Source organism: Spermophilus citellus (assembly GCF_964194105.1).
Source record: "Spermophilus citellus genome assembly, chromosome: 18".
In the NCBI taxonomy this organism is placed as follows: Eukaryota; Metazoa; Chordata; class Mammalia; order Rodentia; family Sciuridae; genus Spermophilus; species Spermophilus citellus.
In genome coordinates, this window is record NC_138200.1 from 7937612 (window position 1) to 7957210 (window position 19599).

Genomic DNA, 19599 nt, shown 5'->3' on the forward strand with positions numbered 1-19599 from the left:
GCCTCTTGGTCTTGGTCAAGGATTTGTTGTTATTGTTTTGGGCCCTGGGTTTTTAAAGTTCAGAGGCCAGCCTCCAAATCCCTGTGAAGGGCAGAGGCTTGGCTGGTGTAGTCTGTCCTTTACCGTGGCACAGATTGCCTAGGGGATCAAGTGCGGGATTTGGGAGTGTCAGATCCCAGCGACCCTGCAAGTTCATAGGACACAGCCTTGGGCGCTTTTCCGGCGCCGGCTCTGTAAGGCTGGAGGTGGGCGACAGGGGGAGCCCGAGAGACAGGAGCCCGCCCTCAGGGGCGGAGCTCTCACTCCGGACTCCTCCCCCTCCCTCCCTCCTCCCTTTTCCCCGCTCTAGCTCGGCCGCCAGCTCCAGCCTCGGCTCCCCCTCATAGAACCCCCTCCCCGGAGTGGAGCCCACCGGAGGGTCCCTCTCCCGCCCCTCTGCCCGCCGCCCGCCAGAACAGCAGCCCCGGGGGGCAGCCCCCACCAGCCTGCCTCCCTCCAGCTCAGCCCTGCCAGAGCCCCCCCAGCCATGAATCTCTTCCGATTCCTGGGAGACCTCTCCCACCTCCTAGCCATCATCTTGCTACTGCTTAAAATCTGGAAGTCCCGCTCGTGTGCCGGTGAGAGGCCCACCCGGGCAGAGGGGACAGACTGCGGGGCGCGTCCCAGGACAGGGGGAAGGCTTTGGGAGCACTAGGGGAACAAGTTCCAGCCCCCGCTGCTTGCTGGGGATCCCTCTTCATGTCCGGGGTCAGCAGGGGGTCAACTCCCTTCCCCTGACCGCGGGTGGAGGTGCATACATGTTAGGGTGTTTCCAGGCCTCCAGTTTAGCCTCCTACAGCCCCAGTCTGGGCAGCTGTGGGGTTCCGGGCTGGGAACAGGGAACCACGGAAGGCGGGGAGGTGGCTGTGAGTTGGTGACGTGGACCGCGGTGGCGGGGAAGGGAGCAGAGGGAGGTGACTGGTTCCGGGGGCTGAGGTCAGGCAGGGTCCTCCTTAGGCCCCACCTTCGGTCCAGATGGTGGGAGGACCCTGAGGGGGCCAGAGGTGGCAGTGAGGCCTAGACTGGGACTGAAGCCTCGGGCTAGAGTAGCTTTGGGACTGGCTGCCCCCTGGCTGTGGGCCGTGGGAAAGGGCCCTGCTGAAGCAAAGGAGGTTGGGGAGGCCTCCTGGGACTGTTGCACTCCAGAGCGGTTTCCAGGCTCTTCCCAAGCACCAGTGCTTTAGTTTACTGCCCATGCAACCTGCTTCAGCCTCCTTCTCCTCCTCCTCTCTCTGTCTGGACCACAGGGATTTCAGGGAAGAGCCAGGTCTTGTTTGCTGTGGTGTTCACTGCCCGCTACCTGGACCTCTTCACTAACTACATCTCACTTTACAACACGTGCATGAAGGTAAAGTCTCCACACGACCTCCCTAGGCCCCCTGAGGCAGGGGAGCCAAGCGAGGATCCCAGGGAAGAGTGGGCAAGAGTGGGTGTGGGGCCTGAGGCTGGGGCTCCTGGGCCTGAGGGTCTGGACTCTTACGGGGCAGGGGCTGGGGACTTGAATTTCTGCCTCCGAGCAGGAAGGGGGCTGTGCTTCCATCCTGCTCTGTGAGTTGAGACACCCTGTCATGCCCCTCATCAGGTGGTCTACATAGCCTGCTCTTTCACCACGGTCTGGATGATTTACAGTAAGTTCAAAGCCACTTACGATGGGAACCACGATACGTTCCGGGTGGAGTTCCTTGTTGTCCCCACAGCCATCCTGGCCTTCCTGGTCAACCACGACTTCACTCCTCTGGAGGTAGGCCCCTGGTGTGTCCTGCAATGGTCAGATGGTTGTGGCCGAAGGACTGCTGATAGCAGGGAGTCTCCAATGCTTCCTTCCATGGGGGTTGCTGAAACTTCCTTATTTTAGGACCTGCATGCCCCTCGCACAGGCTCTGGAATCTGATGGTGTTAAGGGTAGCAGCAGCAGTCACTATGAACCAGACATTTTCTATGCAGTTAACAGATATGGACTCACTTTGCAACAATCCCATTTTGGAGGTAGGGAAACTGAAATCTAGGGAGTCTAAATGTCCAAGGTCATCAACCTAGATAGTACCCAACTGAATAGCTCAGGACTTGGGAACATGGGGCACGCACGGATGCTTGGACTTGTATCCTAGGTCTGCTGTTTTCTACTAGCATGAACCTGGGCCTGTGATTTGACTTCTCCATAACTTAGTTTCCCCATTTGTAAAGTTGAATCGGGTCACTGTGAGGATTTATTGAGATGTGACAACATTGCCTCTGGTTAAATACATTGAGACCCTAGAACCAGTGTGCAGGAGAAGCTTTCCCCTTCCACTTAGCAGCAGTGGACTTTGGGCAAGTCATGCAAACCTCTCTGTGCTTGTTTCCTCGTCTGTAAAATGGGGATAATCTGTTCCTACCTTATAGGTTCTTTCTTTTGTGTGTGTGCAGGGATGGAACCCAGTGTTCCAGGCATGCTAAGCATGTAGTCTGGCGTTGAGCTGCATGCAGCCCCAGCCCTCAAAGAGTTTAGTAAGGGTTGATGTTTGTAAGGCCCAGTGTCTGGCATGAGGCGGGAATGCCATGACAGTAAGTGTTTGGTGACTTAAGTGTTTTGTGCTGTGCCTGATACTTTTTCTTTGAAATGTTAACTGCCGTGATCTTTATTCCATGGCATTTTGGTGGGGCCTGTACAAACTCCTGGGAGGGATTTTGGGAGGGCCCGTGCTAGGTCTGCCATTTCAGGCCTCCTGGAGTCTGGCGGGAGTTATAAATTTGGGGCAACCCTTCCTTCCCTACTCCTGCCCTGTAGGAAACTGGCCCTGGGTGGCTGGACACGCTGATGTTTTTGACAGAAGGTGTAATTCAGGAGTTTTCAGGCAAGATGTCATTGTAAAATTTTAGCCACAGATTCAGAATAATGAAAGCACTGTGTAGGGTAGAGATAAATCTAACAGGGGTGACTATCCATTAGGTCTCCAGAAATGCTACAGGGGATCAGATCATGCCATGGTGGGAATCCTGGTCTTGATTTCAGATGCTGACTTTGCAAATATACTGTGGTCACCTTGCAGAGGGCACTTAGCCATACCCTTGACTAAATCATAGCCACCCTGCCAAGTAGAGGTTACTGGACCCATTTTGCAGATGGAGAGGCTGGCAGGCTGCAGGAGACAAGGGGGCTTTCTCAAGGTGGGAGCCAGACCAGAACCCTAGCCTCTTGACAGTAGCCTTTGTGTTTCCCATGTTCACAAAGAAAGGTCACTTGTGCAAAGTTTCATCGCTCACTGTGCGCCTGGCCTGAGTGGACTATTCTAGTCTTCATCGCATCTGATCTCTTGGTCATTATGGGGAGATGTACTTATTCTGATTTCTCAGAGGACTAAGATGAGACTCAGAGGGAGAATTTGTAAGATTTGAACTCAGGTCTGCCTGTTTCCAAAGCCTGTGCTACTTGATGATGCTTTTAATCATAGAAGGAAGATACCCTTTAAAAATTCAGGTATCATGTTGGGATGGTGGGCATACCTGCAATCCTGTGCTTTAGGAGGCTAAGGCAAGAAGTTGGCAAGCTCAAGGCCAGAATCAGCAAATAAGCAAAACCCTGACTCAAGTGAAAAAATTAAAAGTGCTAGGGTATAGCTCAGTGGTAGAGCACCTCTGGATTCAATCCCCAGTACCAGGGGGAAAATCAGATCTCATGAAATAGATAAATGCAGCAGAACTTCCATCTCCTCCTATGCTGTGATTGTACATCAATTTAATGGGTACATTTCTCAAGAACCTCAACCAAACCTGGTTGCTAAGAGCCTCTTTGAGGATTTTGGGTAGTTAAGGGAGCAGGCCCTGGAGTCCAGCTGCCTGGGTGGGAATCTGGTGTGACCTTGGACAAGTTACTTAGCCCTTGGGTCTGAGTTTGCTCATTTATGTAACAGGGATAATAATGGACTTACCTCACAGGGTAAGATTGAAGCCTGAGGTGCACACCACAGCGCCTTGGAGGCACCTAGGAGCACAGGTTGCTATGAATACGTCCTCGTGTTTTCCACTTCCTCCCCACAAACCAAAACAGCTGAGGAGGAGCCACACCTGCCACCTGGCTTTGTTCTCTGAGGACAGGTTTCGAGTATCTTGCAGATCATGAATCACCCCAGGTGGGACTTTCAGAGAGCTGGGGACTGACAAGGGACTGGCAGATGTCTGTAGTCTCTGCCTCCTGTCTTGTGAAACCATTGCCCTGCTCATGAAGATGGTTTTCACTACTCTTAAATGGTGGCTTATGCCACATGGAAGGGGGGTCCTTTTCAACTCACTCTCTTATTCATTCAGGAACTGTGCTAGGTGCTGGGCCCCAGGGTAAGCAAGATGCAGGACACCATGGAGTTCAGTTCTGGTGAGAGGGACAGGAAGAAGATAAGACAGTGATTTGACAGGTGTACACCCAATTCTCACCCATAGGGTTACCCTTGAGGAATAGAATCACAGCACAGGAAGAGACAGAAGTTCTATTGCCAGGGAAGAGGTAGGCATATGACCACTGGGAAGAGATTTCCCTGCTGGGGCAACAGCAAGTGCAAAAGCCCTGTGGCAGGAAGGAGCATGGTATGTTGGAAGACCAGAGAGGTGGCCCAGATGGCTGCGGCCCAGAGTGAAGGGGGAGTGGGAGAGGAGGTTGGGTTGACAGGTGCCGAAGGCCAACGCACTAGGATTTAATTCTTGTTGTGATAGGAAGAAGCTACTGGAGGATTTTAAGCCAGGGTCAACATTGCCTAATTGAGGTCTCTAAAGATTGAATGATGATCCTCGGGGAGCAAAAAAACAGCCCTGTTGTAGAGAGGTGGAAGCAGAGGATTGTGGAGTCTGGCGTCTTACCTAAGGTCTTAGAAGGGAATCTCCAAGCCAAGTTTCCAACCCAGTCCACCTTTAGAGAGGCCAGTTGCAGAGAGCTCATGGGTACTGAGTCCAGTTCAAGCCCCTGCTTCTGCTGCTTACTAGCTACTAGCAAGTATCCTAGCAACCTTCTCTGAGCCTCAGTTTCCACATCTGTAGAAGGGTGGTTTGATAATTATGATTCTGCCACGGGGCAGTGGTGAGGATTAAAGGAGCTGCATTGAAACAGGGCAGGATGGCATGGGGCATGTGCTAAGCACCAGGATGGAGTTCACTGTGCCTGTGACTGCAGCGCATTCTCTGCGTCCTCCCCTGCCCCACCCCCTCATCCCAGCCTCTCACCCCGGCCTCTGCTCTCACTCCCTGGCCTTTCGGCAGATCCTCTGGACCTTCTCCATCTACCTGGAGTCAGTGGCCATCTTGCCGCAACTGTTCATGGTGAGCAAGACTGGCGAGGCGGAGACCATCACGAGCCACTACCTGTTTGCCCTGGGCGTCTACCGCACCCTGTATCTCTTCAACTGGATCTGGCGCTACCACTTTGAGGGCTTCTTCGATCTCATCGCCATCGTGGCTGGCCTGGTCCAGACTGTCCTCTACTGTGATTTCTTCTACCTCTATATCACCAAAGGTAGCCAGGATGCAGGGCCGGCTGGAGGGGGCCTGCCTTGCCTTGTCCCCAACCCTCCCCGTGGCCTGGTGTCCATCTGCTCAAGGGAGGGAGGGCTTTGTCTCCTGGCTTCTGGGGTCCCGCACCCTCTGTCCCCTAGGAATTCATGCCTCCAGCCCTTTTCTCCCCGAGGACCAAGGAGTTCCTGTCTTCACACTGTATTGATTGCTTCAAGTATAGCTTAGGTCAGGCAGGGACTTGGGCACACTGAGATCCATCCGTTCATCTATCCATCTATCCATCCATCCATCTATCTGTCCAACAAATTCATCAAGCACTAGGCTCTGGGGATGTAGCAGGAGAAAAGGTGGTCAAGGCCCTTCCCTCCCTTTATACTCTCCTGGGGAGACTGTGTGAATAAAGAAAGAGAATTACCAATATTGAGAAGAGCTATGGAAGAAAGGAACCAGGATGCTCATGGAGAACTGTGAAGGGTGGGGGCTACCCCACGTGGGCAGGTCGGTCTCTTGGAGGAGGTGGTGTTTAAGCAGAGACCTCGAATCCCAGGAGTTAGTGTGTGAAGGAAAGAGAGGTGGTGAGCAGAGGCTTAGAGACAGTGCCCAGCCCCCAGGAGTAAGTCTTGAGGGTGGGAGAGGGAGGTTTCACCTGGCCAGCCCTGACAGAGAGGGAGAAAGAGAAACAGCCAGCACTGGAAGAAATGGGGCCTCCTCTTGGCCCCCATTGCTCAGTCCCTGGGATGAGAACAAGGTTCCAGACCTCACCCCTCTGTGGTCTCTGCCAGTCCCCTCAGTTCTTGATCCTCAGTCCTGGGAGCTGTCCCTCCCTGCATGTCTGCCCAGCCCAATGCACAAGCCCCTGCTCTGGGGGCAGGACATGGTCCCCTTTCTGCAGGCCTCCAGGCTAACCACCACCCCATCTCTCTCTACAGTCCTCAAGGGGAAGAAGCTAAGCTTGCCGGCATAGCCCTGGTCCTCACCAGCCCTCTCCTCGGCAGTGTCGGGAGGCAGAGGAAGGTGACAGAAGACGAGCCTTCCCGTCCAGGGGTGACTTTTTAAAGAATCCATCTCTCCCTGCTCCCCATACCCACTCCTACCGGGCTGGGGTGGGGGGCAATGGAGGACCCAAGTCTTGGGGAGCTCAGGACCTGGGCTATTTGTAGTTTTTTGCCTTTTAGAGAAGAAAAAAAAAATCTTTCCACTATTTAGTTTTTGATTCTGATGACTCCTTTCTCTTCTACTCTCTGGCCCCAATTTTTATAAACTGTTTTCGAGTGTACTATGGGCCAAGGCCGGGCCAGGGGTCTCTTCCCGTCCTCGAGCCCCTCAGGCCTTTCCAGGTTCTGCCCACAGCCCCACTGGTTGCCAAACACTAAACTGCCCACTGCCTGCCCCACTTCTCACCGTGGCCAGGACCACAGCGCCTCCACCCAAGTTCCTGGGTTGGGGATAGGGAAGAAGGGGGGCCCAGGAAGGTTTCCCCTGATTTTTCATAATAACCCCCCCAGAATTTGAGTTTTTGTTTTTTTCCTGTTTTTTTCACAAATGAGGGGGGCTCTGGGCTCAGGCATGGGAAGGGGCTGGCATAAGGGTTGCCACAGCTCTGATGCCATGTTTTTGTACAGAATTTGATGGTTAATTCTTTGTTCTCTTGAAATAAACAGAGGAAAATGATACCTCTTTTGCTACTCCTTGCCCTCTCTCTGGCATATGTGGGGTCCTACCCCAACCCCTCTCTGCTTCTGCTTTTTCCTTATGGACTGTCCCTGGTGACCAGAGGCCTGGGAGGAGCAGGAAGATGAGAAATGGGGTTTTCCAAGACTCAGCTGCACCCTGATTCTTACGGCTCTGCTGGGGAAGAGGTTTTGGAGAAAATCTTGAAGATTGTAAGAATCTTGCCGTAGAAACTGCCTGATGGCCCTCCAGACCCTCAGGGCTGCGGAGGATTCTCCAGAACACGTATGTCAGAGGCCACAAGTGGACAGCCCCTGGCCCGCCCTCGAATGGCACTGTGATGCATTTTTGTTGAGCCACATGGTGTTTTTTTCTGAAAAAGAAAGAAAGGAAAAAAGAATGGGTCACCAGCCTTTCAAAACCAGATTTTCACTTTGAAGTCTGGATTTCTGGCTTCTCTTAAAAAGAGAGCTGTCAGCCTGACGGTGCTGGGCCTGCACTTCTGGACTGCAGCAGATGGCAGGCACTGAATGGAGGGGATGTGAGCATTTCACCACAGTCCCCAAGACTTGGCTGTGGAGCTGCTGTAGTTTATTATTGGACTGACACCATGTGTCTTGTTTGTTTTGTTTTGATTGTGTAGCGTTAAAAGGCAAATGAAATATTTTCTAAGTCTCTCTCTGGATTGGCTTCACACCTGGCCTGTTTCCTGCCCTTAGGTAACCTGTCTGGCTCTTGCAAACATTTAGATTTGACCCTTGTTTTAGTCAGACTTCTGTATGAGAACTTCCTAACTCTGCTCAGCTGCCTCCAGATCTTCTGCAGGATAACCATGGAAGCTTCAGGAGGCAGGGAGCTGGCATCTCCTGAGTCCTTAATAGGTACCAGGCCCTGTGCATCACCGGGATAAGCTCATTTGACCCTTATCCTCCCTAAGAGGGGGCTCTTTATAGATGAAGAAACTGGCTTGGTGGGGTAAGGGCAAAGATGGAGTTTGCATATGCAGTTCCTGACACCAGAGCCTTTGTGTTTAACTGCTTCTGTGTGTTTTTAGCACCCCGCCCCCCTGCCCGTGCCCTTTTAAGCCAAGGGACCTCTGTTTAGAAGCCTGGTATTGGAAACACAGGAGCAGGGCCGCCTGAGTGAACTGTGGGGTAAGGGCGGTATCCTTGCCTGTTCAGCCCTAGGCACCTCTTTGAACCCAGTCTGAAAACTGCCTGTCTAAATCAGATCCAATTCTTTAGTTGTAAGCCAATATAACTCAGCCCAGAGAAGTTAAGTGACACACCTGAGACCATCCAGCTGGTGACAGAATGAGGAGCAAAGGCTCAGAACCCTCCCATTTCCCAGGCCAGAGTACTTCCTGTCCCACTGCACTGTGGCCATTTTCTGTAGATGCCCATGGGGACCGTGTTGTATTTATTTCTGTACCTCCAGAACCAAGTACAGGGCCTGGTACACATGAAGCCTCAAAAAAGAGACCAATGGAACCCAAACTTGACTCCCCACAACCCACATCCCTTTGTCCAGTTTGGAAACAAATGTTCTGCAGCTGCAGTGGCCCCCTGTGTAGGTGTGTTTTGTTTGGCCTGCACACAGTGATCACTTTTTTTTTTTTGTATCTGTTGCCCCTAATTTCACACTAAAACACATACACACACACACACACACACACAAATGGATGTCCAGTTGTTCTTGAAAAAACAGGTTCTAGAGCCGCACTGTCCAATATGGTAGCCATCAGTTACATATGACCATTGAGCACTTGAAATGTGGCAAATCCAAAATGAGGTGAGATGTTAATGTAAGATACATGTGGATTTCAAAACTCAGTATAAAAAATGTAAAATACCTCACTGACAATTTTTATATTGATTACATGTTGAAATGATATTTTGAACATATTGGGTTGAATAAAATATATTAAAATGAACTTCACTGTTTTGCTTTGTTAATGTGGTGGGCTACTAGCCAATTTCAATTGGACAGCGCTGCTCTAGTATCTCCAGGCCACGTGGCTGAATGGTGGGTGGAGGCTGCCCCTCCCAGAGAGCCCCCCCCCCCCCCCGTCCTTGCTACTATGTTGACAGGTGCTTCTCCCTTTGGGGTTACCTGCTGGACCCCAGAGGCAGGAGCATTTGTGGCCTGTGCACAAGTGCCCTATTACCCCTGGGGTTCCACTAGAGCAGAAATCCCTCCCTTCCAAAGATGGACTTTGGAATATTTGAAGACAAGAATCTCCCCTGAACCTCATTCATGGACCAGTGTCCCCTGTCCCTTCACTGCCTCCTCAGACAGCATGGTTTTGTGTTGGGTCCCTTGTCACTGTAAGTAGTGGAAGGCCATGGGCTTTGACATCAGCACTGGATGGGTCTCGTCATTGCCCTGATTCTTGGTGCTCTCTCCATGGGTGGAAACAGTTTCTCTGAACTTGAGCTTCCTCACCTGTATGATGGGACAGCTTGTGCTTCCCTCCATGGCAGTGTGGGAGGGGCTTGAGCAGCAGATGATAGGATAGGACTTGGTACTTAATAGGCATGAAAATAGCTTCCTGCCCGCTGCCAGGAAGAGGGTACCTGGAGGTGCTACAGTAATGTGACCTACTGCAGAGACCTCTGTGACCCAGTGGGATTTCTCCCCCTCACCCCCAGCCACTCATGGGATAAGTAGAACAGACATGAGAAGGACAGGGCTGTTTTCAGAAACCCTTCTGGAGGGAGGAGTATCTCTTTACTGATGTGGATAAGAATGTTCAGTTGTCAGGCATCATAGCAAGGCGAGGGGCCTTTGGAGTGGTCAGATAGGGGGACAGGGCAGAGCTGGAGTAACTCAGGCTGTTTGGGCCGGTGGGCATATTGACAGGGCTGGCGGCAGAGGGTGGGGAGAGGGTGGTCAGCACCACGCCACCCTCATCCAGGGAGCGTTTGTAGGGGACTGGAACATCATTTCGGAGGTCCTGGATCGCCAGATAAGCCTGGAATATCTGTGGGCAGAAAAGGGTGACTGAAGGCTGGCTTGGGATGGGCAGGGGAGGAGCGGGCAGGCTAGGGACTAGCCTGGGAGGGAGGGAGGGGCAGGGACCAGTTGTGCCAACTGCTCACTGCCCATGGACACTCAGCCAAGGCACCACTCCTGATGTTGGGCTCTGGCTGCTCAGAGGAAGGTGAGCCTGGAAGAGGTCAACAGAGGCCCGGGGAGAGCCCCCAACCCCTGACCACCAGGGGAGCAACACAGAGCTGGAATGTTCTATCCCTCCCACCCCATTCTGCAGAGGGTCCCGGGGGTGTGGTGAGGGCTGGGGCTCGACCTCACCCAGACAGGGATGGAGAAGAAAGAGAAAGCGATGGCCGCCTTGGCGCTGCTGCTCCCCAGGAGGAACTCTTTGGGCTGTGAATGCTGCCACTGGTTGGCCAGGAAGCAGAACCCCACGAACCAGATGCCTGCCCAGAGGACTGTGGTGTGGGGAGAGAATAGGGACCAGGGATGTGCAAAGATGGGGTTAGGGGTCTTGCATGACTTCCCACTTGTTGTACCCAATCCCTCTGACCCCTCCTAAGAGTAAGCTGCTGCAAAAGGCTTTGCTGTCCAAAATGGCCAACACAGGAGCCACGGGCCTCGTGGGTCTGCTTCCACTTCAATTCATTCAAGTAGATCTGAAAAGAATTCAGTTCCTCTGTTGCCCTGGCCACATTTCAAATGCTCAGTGACCAAGTGTAGTCAGCGGCTCCTGCGCCGAACAGCACAGGTACAGAACCTTCCCCTCTCGCGGGAAGCTCTCAGCAGATTCATTGACTTGTGAGGACTCCCTGAACCCTGCAGGAAGGAGGAGGGGGGAGAAGAGATCCGACAGAGGAGGTGGCCAGGGTGTAAGTTTAAGGAATGTGCATTTATTTAGTGCTTACTGTGTGCCAGGCTCTATGGAGAGTATTTGGCAGTGGTGAGGAGTGTCACTGCCACTCTCTCTGCAGCAGCGGCCCATTAAAGAGCCTCCTCAAGCCTCAGTTTCCTTCTCTGTAAAACAGGAAAATGAGCAGGACTCACCTCCTAGGGTGGTTCTGAGGACTTTAAAGGACAGGATTTGTGTGCCTGCCTGGGGAAGCACTCCGTGAATGTGTGCGGTACTACAGGCCCCGCTTATTTCATCCTCAGAAACCCCTGCAAGGTGGGGTCTTGGTCCCAGCTTTTACTGATGGTAAAAGAAGGGAAGAGACATGAGCCTGCAGAGCCAGGAGGTGCTGGGATCCATCTGGCTCCAAGCTCCAAACTCCACTTCTAGCCACGGAGTGGCTTTTCAAGAAAGGAGATGAATGGGGAGGTGGGGGGAAGCTGGGCAGAAGGGGTGAGCCTGGGGGCAGGCCATGTGCTGGCTCTTGAGGATGCTTATTTGTCCCCGAGGAGGAAACAGCAAGCGCCAACTAGCAGCAAGAAACGTGGGGCCATGTGTGGTCAGATCCACAGGATGAGAGGACTGTCAGGTATGGGGCCAGCTGGGTGGCTAAGGGCTGTGCCCCATGGGCCATTGCAGGAGTGGGTGGCTCTGGGCGGGGGGTCCCGGGGGCTCACCATCCAGGATGAAGTCCAGGAGCTGGAAGGCCGTCCTGAAGCGGGTGCTGGCGATGCGGCTCTCCTGGGCATCCAGGGCCAGGAAGGTCAGGCAGCTGAGGAAGGCCGTGAAGCCGGCGCCCACAGCAAAGCTGCAGGCCACACTGTTGCTATTGAGGACACAGTGGAGCTGGGGAGACTCTGTCTTGTTCTGGTAGCCATCGGTCAGTAAGGAGGAGAAGACGATGAGGGAGAAGATCTGTGGACCCCCAAGGACCAGGGTGAAGCTCAGCAACTCCCCTGAGCTGTTCTTGCTCCCTGGCTGGGACAGTCCTGCTGCACGTTGGGTCACTCTTGCCCTCTCCCTCCCTGTCACACCCTCAGAGCTCTCAACCTCTGCCCTTCCTCCCCTCTTCTCCGTCCCTTTCCTCCTCCATTGCCCCCCTGCCTCTAGACTTGTCTCCTCGGACCATCCCCCACAAACTCTTAGGGGTCCTTTCACATCATGTCCCTCTCTGCTCACAGTCTCCCCCATGGTCCCCAGGCCCCCAGGAGTGAGTCCTAGCCCCTCAGTTTGGTCTTTGGGGCCTTATGTGGTCTCCACCCTCCTCCTTCTCCTCATTCCCTCTTTCCCCACTCAGCCCTGCCTTTTGCCACCAAACCCAAGTCCCCTGCTCTTAGCACAGTGGAGCTGACAGAGGTGTGTGTTCTCTGCCTTCAGCTCTTCCCTCTACTTGTAACTTCTCTCTCTCCCTACTTCCCTATCAATTCCCATTTCCCCCCTCTTTTGTGTGGAATTGGGGGATCAAATGCAGGGCCTTGCACATGCTGGCACGTGACCCACCACTCCCAGTTCCCTATTCAACTCTTAAAAATAAATTCGTAAAATATTCCAAGTATACAGAAAAGTATGGAGAGAAATATAACAGATACCCAGTACTGACTACCCAGAAGTAGCAGATATTAAATTATGCTTTTTTGATTTGGTTTCAGAAGTTTTTTAAAAAACAAAATACAAAGCTGGGCACGGTGGTGCTCGCCTATAATCCCAGCAACTTTCGAGGCCAAGGCAGGAGGATCATAAATCTGAGGCCAGCCTGAGAAATATTTAAAAAGGGTTAGGGATGTAGCTCAGTGCTTAAGTGCCCCTGACTTCAATCCCCAGTAACCAAACCCCCAAATCAACAAAATCCCACAAATACAATATTCCTGTCCCCTTGGATATACATGGAACATATAGTTCATGTCTGTGACCGTCTTCTGTAACGTTCATTTGTTATTCTACAAATATTCTTGCAACCACCCTATGACAGGGCACTATTAATGGTCCTGTTCTTCAGATAATGACACTGAGACAAAGAGGATGAGGAATTGGCTGAACTTGGTGACACTGGGAAGCAGCAGAGCCTGGAGTTGAACCCTCGCAGTCTGGCTCCTCAGTCTGCTCTTAACCCCTCACTACACTACTTCACGCTGGACCAAATGCCTTGAGGCATAATGAGTGAAAAGTTGAAGCCCCGGTCCTCTGTCTCAGATGACCACAGGGCCTATGCCAGACACAGAAGGAGCAGGTGTGTACCTGGAGTAGAGGGTTGAGCTGGTTGGAGGATGATGTTTGCTTTGGATGATGTTTTTATAAGGAGTGTTAAAGGCTGAAGAATGGGAACATAGTTTGGAGGGTAACAGGGATCCCTGGGGCGCTGCAGGATCAGCTCTGGGTGTACAAGGAGCTCTTCTACCTGAGTGGAGAAGGCTGGAGGGCATGCGTGCCAAGGTCAGGAGAAGTGCCAAGGTCAGGGAAGAGAGTCAAGGTCTGAGTGGGATCCTGGGCCTGCACTTAGGAGATCATGAGTAGACATCTGAACTGGACCTGAAAGGGGAGTATTTTTCCAGGCAGAGAAGAGGATGGCATTTTTTCCCTTTTTCTTTCTTTTCTTTGTGGGGCTGGGGCTCGAACCCAGGCCCTCTCATATACTCAGAAAGCACTCTACCCCTGGGCTATATCCCCAGCTTGGAGGAAGGCACTCTGGGAAGGGTTAGTAGCAGGAAAAAAAGTCAGATGCAGGGGTTCTAAAGGGACAAAAGAGAAATCTCATTTGAGGGATCTGGTGTGAGATGAGGCTGAAAAAGTGGGCAGGAGCTAGACTCTCAGAGATCTTGAACACCAGGCCTAGAGTAGAGGGTGGAGCTGGTTGGAGGATGATGGTTGCTTTGGGGTGATGTTTTTATAAGGAGGAGGGGAGCCATGGAAAGTTAAACTTCTTATTTGAACTTAATTTTATGTATGGAAGGGTTCTGAGCAGAGGAGGGCCAGGGTCAGACCTGAGGGTTAGAGAAATCCTCTGGGGTCACATGGCTGATGGACTGGAGAAGGATAAAACAAGATGCCTACAGACCTGAGAGCAGGTTGGTGGCAGGGACCAGGTCAGAAACACTGAGTTGGGAGCTCTGGGGAATCCAGGAATATTTAGGACGTAAAATTGGACCTGGTGATTGATTGGATATGGCAGTGTTGGCTATTGGAGTTGGTGGGGGGTGGGTAGGCTGAGGGAAAGGGCATGTTGAAAATGACCCCTTCAGGGCTGGGGATGTGGCTCAAGCGGTAGCGCGCTCGCCTGGCATGCGTGCGGCCCGGGTTCGATCCTCAGCACCACATACAAACAAAGATGTTGTGTCTGCCGAGAACTAAGAAAAAATAAATAAATATTAAAATTCTCTCTCTCTCTCTCTGTCCCCCTCTCTCTTAAAAAAAAAAAAAAAGAAAATGACCCCTTCATTAGAATTTTTTAATTAATTGTTTTTTTTTTTTTTGGTACCTGGGATTGAACCCAGGGGCCCTTTACCACTGAGCCACATCCCCAGCCCTATTTTTAATATTTTAGTCAGGGCTGCACTAAGTTGCTTAGGGCCTTGCTAAATTGCTAAGGCTGGCCTTGAACTTATGATATGATCCTCTTGCCTCAGCCTCCAGAGCAGCTGGGATTACAGGCATGCACCACTGCAAATGGCCCTTCATTAGAATTTGAAGTCCTGCAGGACAAGCCCCATGGTGGACCCTTCTAGGCCCAGCACCCAGTACCAGACTGGACTTCTGTAAATATGTGTAAAGAGGGAGTGGCTTTGGCTCCTTCCAGCTCTCGCTTGTCCTTAGGAGCAAGGTGGAGGAGGCAAAGGACGGATCCCTAAGCTCCTCAGCATTCGTCCTGCCCATCCTCCTTTCTCTGTCCTTTGTCTTAACAGCTTTACAACCACGACAACAACGACAACGACGACTGTAGACAAGGAGTCTCTCTCTTTTTGCCAAGCACTGTGCCTTCATGGCATTGTCTCATTTGACCCACAGCTACCCTTACAGGGAGGCTGCAGGATGAGCCCCAGCTGACTGGTCCAGGCAGAGCCAGGTCTGGGATGGGAAAGCGCATCAATCATTTTTGAGCCCATATCCATTTTAGCTGCACCACCTCCCAGAACCTAGCACCAGCCCACGCGGGAGGTGTTATTAATTCATTTCTGTTTCACAGGTGATAAATCGAAGCCATTACAGTGGAGTGGAAAGAACCAGACGCGTCCTACTCTGCCAGCTGTGTGGCCTTGGGCATAGCACGAGCTCTTGGAGCCTCAGTTTCCCAGTCTGTCACTATGGTCTGAAGAGGGGAAATGCAGGGGTGGGCGCTCAGCCCTAGTAGGTGCTCAGGAAAATGGTGGTTCTCAGGATTCAACCAAAGCGGGAATCCTCTGTTCAAGGTCAGATGACGTGGGGTGGGATTGGACTCCAGCTCTCTTGAGGGTTATTGAGGCCTCTGGGTTATTTGCCCACCAGTCCCAGAAGATCTTGGCTTTGTTAGAGCCCAGGGCACTGGAGACTCTGGGAGGGGGCTCAGCTGGGCCAAGAGACCCTAGTCAACTGGAGCCTGAGTCCAACCTCCTTCCACACCCTTGCTGGCCTATCCCCAGGGAGGGAGCAAAGATTCATCAGTTAACGCACCAGCTGGCAGGCGGCGGTGAGAAGGACAAGAGCACCAGCTGCCCAGAGGCTCCCTACTGAGGAGCCAGGCCAGGGGGGAAGGCGGAGAGGGCGGGGAGGAGGGAGGATGGAAACAGCGGGCAAAGTCCGTGACCAGACGGTCTGGCACAGCCAGCAGCCCTTCCCCCGCTGCCCGCACCCCTCCACACCAGCTGGGCCTCCTCCCTTGCTGCGCCCTTCCTCCCCAGGCTTTGGAAACAGGCGGGCAAATCCCAGTTTGACTTGCCCACCAGCTGGGTGCCGTCCCTGGGCAAGTCACTCAACCTCTGGGAGCCTCAGTTTCCCCTTGGGTTAGACAGGGCAGAAACGTCCATCATACGGCTACGGTGAGGAGGACAGGAGCCTCCACCAGCAGGGACGTAGCACATTCATATTCACAATTCTCCTCTTTCCCTGGGGAAAAGGACAATGCGGCACAAATCCCTATCACCCTGGGCGCTGAAACCCATCTCTCCTCCCTCACAAGTCATGATTTGTTCCACTAATAATCGCTATTTAAGGAAAGCCTACCACTTGCCAGGCCCATGCTCATCACTGTATAGGCATTAACTTGTCTCATTTCCACAACAGACCTTCCTCTGAGCAGGGTAGGGGACACTCTCTTTATAGATGAAGGGAGAGAGGTTCAGAGGAGGCAAGTAACATGCTTCAGGTCACACAGACATATGGTGACCACATAAGCTATGGAACAAAATGGCACTTCTGGGAATGAAAAGTAGTACTAGTAATAGTTATGCCAGGACCAGCTGAGCAACCTGGGGAGTATACCCCTCTAACAGATGGCACATGGCTAGACTAGAATTCATTCAGGCCTGTGTGGCCCCTTTGTTCCAGAAGGGGCAGGGAGACAGAAATCTGGCAGGAAACCCTAAGTTCTGACATAAGGCACCCCACCTACTCCTCAGACTTGCATGAGATTTATCATCTCCCTGGGCTGTGTCCGGCTATGTCAAGAGTGAGCAGTAAAGGTGGCATAGTTAAAGCCAATGAGAAGTGACTGGTCCAAGGTCACACAGCAGAGTCTGAGCTGAATGATGTTATTTTTTTTTTTTCAGTACTGAGAATTGTACAGGGCCACTGTACCACTGAGCTCTATTCCCAGCCCTGTTTATTTTTTGAGATAGGATCTCAAAGTTGCTATCTTGAATTTGTGATCCTCCTGCCTCAGCCTCTCCAGTAGCCAGGATTACAGGTGATTCACCAAACGAGGATTTGACTCCAGTGTACAGATTCTATGGGGATGTAGTGATGACTAAAAGATGTATATAGCTGGGCTTGGTGGTGCAGCCTATAATCCCAGCCACTCAGGAGGCTGAGGCAGAAGGACTACAAGTTTTAGACAAGCCTTAGCAAATTAGGCCCTAAGCAACTGAGCAAAACCCTGTCTCAAAATAAAAATAAAAAGGGCTAAGAGTATGGTGCAGTGGTTAAGCACCCCTGGGTTCAATCCAACCCCCAGTACCCTCCCCCTACAAGATGCATATAAAGCCTCAGCACAGTGCTTGACACACAAATGGCCACTGGACAGCTGGTATCTTAGGTCTGTCTTACATATTCTCTTCCCACCACCCCAACCTAAGAGAAGGAAAATAAACTGGGTCTAGTATCTTACAGACCTAAGTTTGAACCCTGGCACTGTTTCTTATTATGTGACCTTAGTCAATGCTGTCCAATAGAACTTTCTGGCATCACAAAAATGTGATGGCTGCTGAGTACCTGAAATGTGGCCTTGGTGACTGAGAAATAGCCTATGCTATTTAAAATTGAAATAGCTATCTGTGCCTTATTGCTACCCCATTGGACAGCAGTCTTCAAGATAGGAAATTAGTTCACTTTGTTGATTCTTAGTTTTCTTAGCTCAAAATGGGGCTTGCAGTACCTCCTTTGAAGGTTTTTTTTTTCTTGCAAAGAGTCAATAAGGGGTCTTGGGTTATGGCTCAGTGGTAGAGCGCCCGCCCAGCACTTGCAGGGCACTGGGTTCGATCCTTAGCACCACATAAAAATAAAGGTGTTGTGATCAATTACAACAAAAACAAAATATTAAAAAAAAAAAGAGAGAGACAATCAGTGCTAGGAACAGCTGGGTGCTCAAAGGTGGCTTCAGTTATTAGCTCCCTTTTGCTCCATTTCCTCATCTGACCCTTCTTGCCCCCTCCCTCTGATCCTAGGACTGAAAGTTGACCATTCCCATCTTGTGGGCCACAATCCCACATCCCACAGGTGGGCCATAGGGGCCTCACCCCTTCTAAGATCCGTGCAATGCTCTTTGGCTTCCTCAGAAAATGCACAGCCTCACTGTCAGCCAGGTCCTGCAGGCTTTCTGGGAGGTGCATAGTGGCTGTTCTCCTTCTGAGGTCCCTGGAGGTGGGGGGAGAGGTTCTGTGCACTGCCTGCTGGGTACTGCCACCTGACTGCTCCAAGCTCACGCTGAGGCTTGCTGCTGCAAGACAACACAGACATAGAACATCAGAGTCAGGGCATAGGGTTCCAGGAGTGGGGGTGTGTGAAATGCAGGCCTACCAGAGCTCTTGGGAGTTGGAGTCTGGGTGAAGGGGCTCCTGGGGGATGAAAAGTTGTTAAGGGTCCTCTGAATTGGGGTATAGGATAATGGGGCTACTGAGGTTTCCAGAGGTTGGGGATGGGGTGAGGGGCTTCTGGGAGTCCTGGGAATGGGGCATGTGGAGTAAAAAACCTGCTTCAGGGTCCCAGGAGCTCTGGATAAGGGGTGAGGAATTGGATGGCAGGTGAAGGGTTGGTTTCAGGCCCCAGGAGTTGGAAATGCAGGAGAGGGGACTTCAGGTGCCCCCAAGAGTCAGGTATGGGATGAGGGGGATGTGGGGTGACATCCTGTGTAAGTCCTAGGAGTGGGGGGCATAGGGAAACCCAGGAACTGGGGACAGGGATATTTTTGGAGATCCTAAAAATGGGGCACAGAGTTACAGGGCTGCTGGGGATCCTAAGAGTGGGCCCATAAGTGAAGTGGCTGCTTGAGGTCCCAGAAGTCAGCATGTGGGTGAGGGGACTGTGGGCCAGGGGTTCCAGAGTGGGATGGCAGGGTGAGGAGCCCCAGGCCAAGGTGCTGGGGCCTGGAGAGGGCTGGGGCATTTGGGGGCCATGTCCTTGACAGGAGCTTGAGGGCCCAGCTTAAAGGTGGCCTTCTCTGAGAGGACGCAGGTGGGCATTCCTGGAAAGTATGGGCTCTACGGGGTGGTGCGGAGGACCTCTGGGATGTCTGAAGCCCAGGAGTCCCTTTCAGGCTGGGGTGACAAACCCATAATGGAGGACGCAGGCCTTCAGGGTATATTTTAGGCTGTCCTTGTGATTTGGGGTTATTTCCTCTTAGAACTAGGCGACAGCTTCATCGTCTTCATAAATGTGCATTTCCTCAAGTTGGGGTCCTGCCCTCGATGTGTGGAGCTCAGCTCGGAATGGAGCGGTCCCATTGGATGAGGCCACACACCCGAGGCTAGGCCACCTTCGTAGAATTAGGGTCCTCCCTTTAAAGACATGGGATGGGACTGCTGGGGCTGGCGGGGGTGACGCTGCTTGACAAAGGGTCACCCCTGCTCTGGAGGACCGAAATACGTCACCTGGAGTCTGGCTCTTCCTTCTGCCCGCCCTCCCCTCCGGGTCCCAGGCGCCACCTCAGCCTTCTTTTGGTTCCTCTTTTTCCCGCCTTTTTGCTCCTCCACAGCTGATTGGCTGTACCCAAGTCCCGCCCTCCTCCATTTCCGCCAACTCTGGAGCTAGCTTGCGCAAGGGCGTGGCCTCAGCGGACGTTGGTCAGCTCGCCGTTGGCTGGCTGCGCGCGGGAGCCCTGCCCCGGGAGTCTCGCGCCCACCCCGCCC

At 52.4% G+C, this 19599-nt stretch overlaps 2 protein-coding genes across 3 annotated transcripts; one reads left to right on the plus strand and one right to left on the minus strand.

Annotated features, from left to right (window-relative positions):
- The first annotated feature begins 312 nt into the window (after window positions 1-312).
- KDELR1 (KDEL endoplasmic reticulum protein retention receptor 1) lies at window positions 313-7185 on the plus strand. The gene is made up of 5 exons (XM_081273187.1): window positions 313-617; window positions 1287-1387; window positions 1622-1780; window positions 5263-5515; window positions 6444-7185. Exons 1-5 carry the CDS (start codon window positions 527-529, stop codon window positions 6476-6478), a joined length of 639 nt encoding a protein of 212 aa, XP_081129313.1. The 5' UTR covers window positions 313-526; the 3' UTR covers window positions 6479-7185.
- A 2752-nt stretch (window positions 7186-9937) lies between these two features.
- SYNGR4 (synaptogyrin 4) lies at window positions 9938-19579 on the minus strand (the record flags this gene model as incomplete). 2 transcript variants are annotated; one of them, XM_081275645.1, is made up of 5 exons in its annotated part: window positions 19342-19579; window positions 17992-18188; window positions 11749-11986; window positions 10498-10637; window positions 9938-10168 (listed from the first exon to the last, which is right to left on the minus strand). In XM_081275645.1, exons 2-5 carry the CDS (start codon window positions 18082-18084, stop codon window positions 9938-9940), a joined length of 702 nt encoding a protein of 233 aa, XP_081131771.1. In that variant the 5' UTR covers window positions 18085-18188; window positions 19342-19579. The 2 variants fall into 2 exon arrangements, with proteins under 2 accessions (XP_081131771.1, XP_081131772.1); XM_081275646.1 differs by having other exon boundaries at window positions 17992-18191; window positions 19460-19479.
- Window positions 19580-19599: the final 20 nt, after the last annotated feature.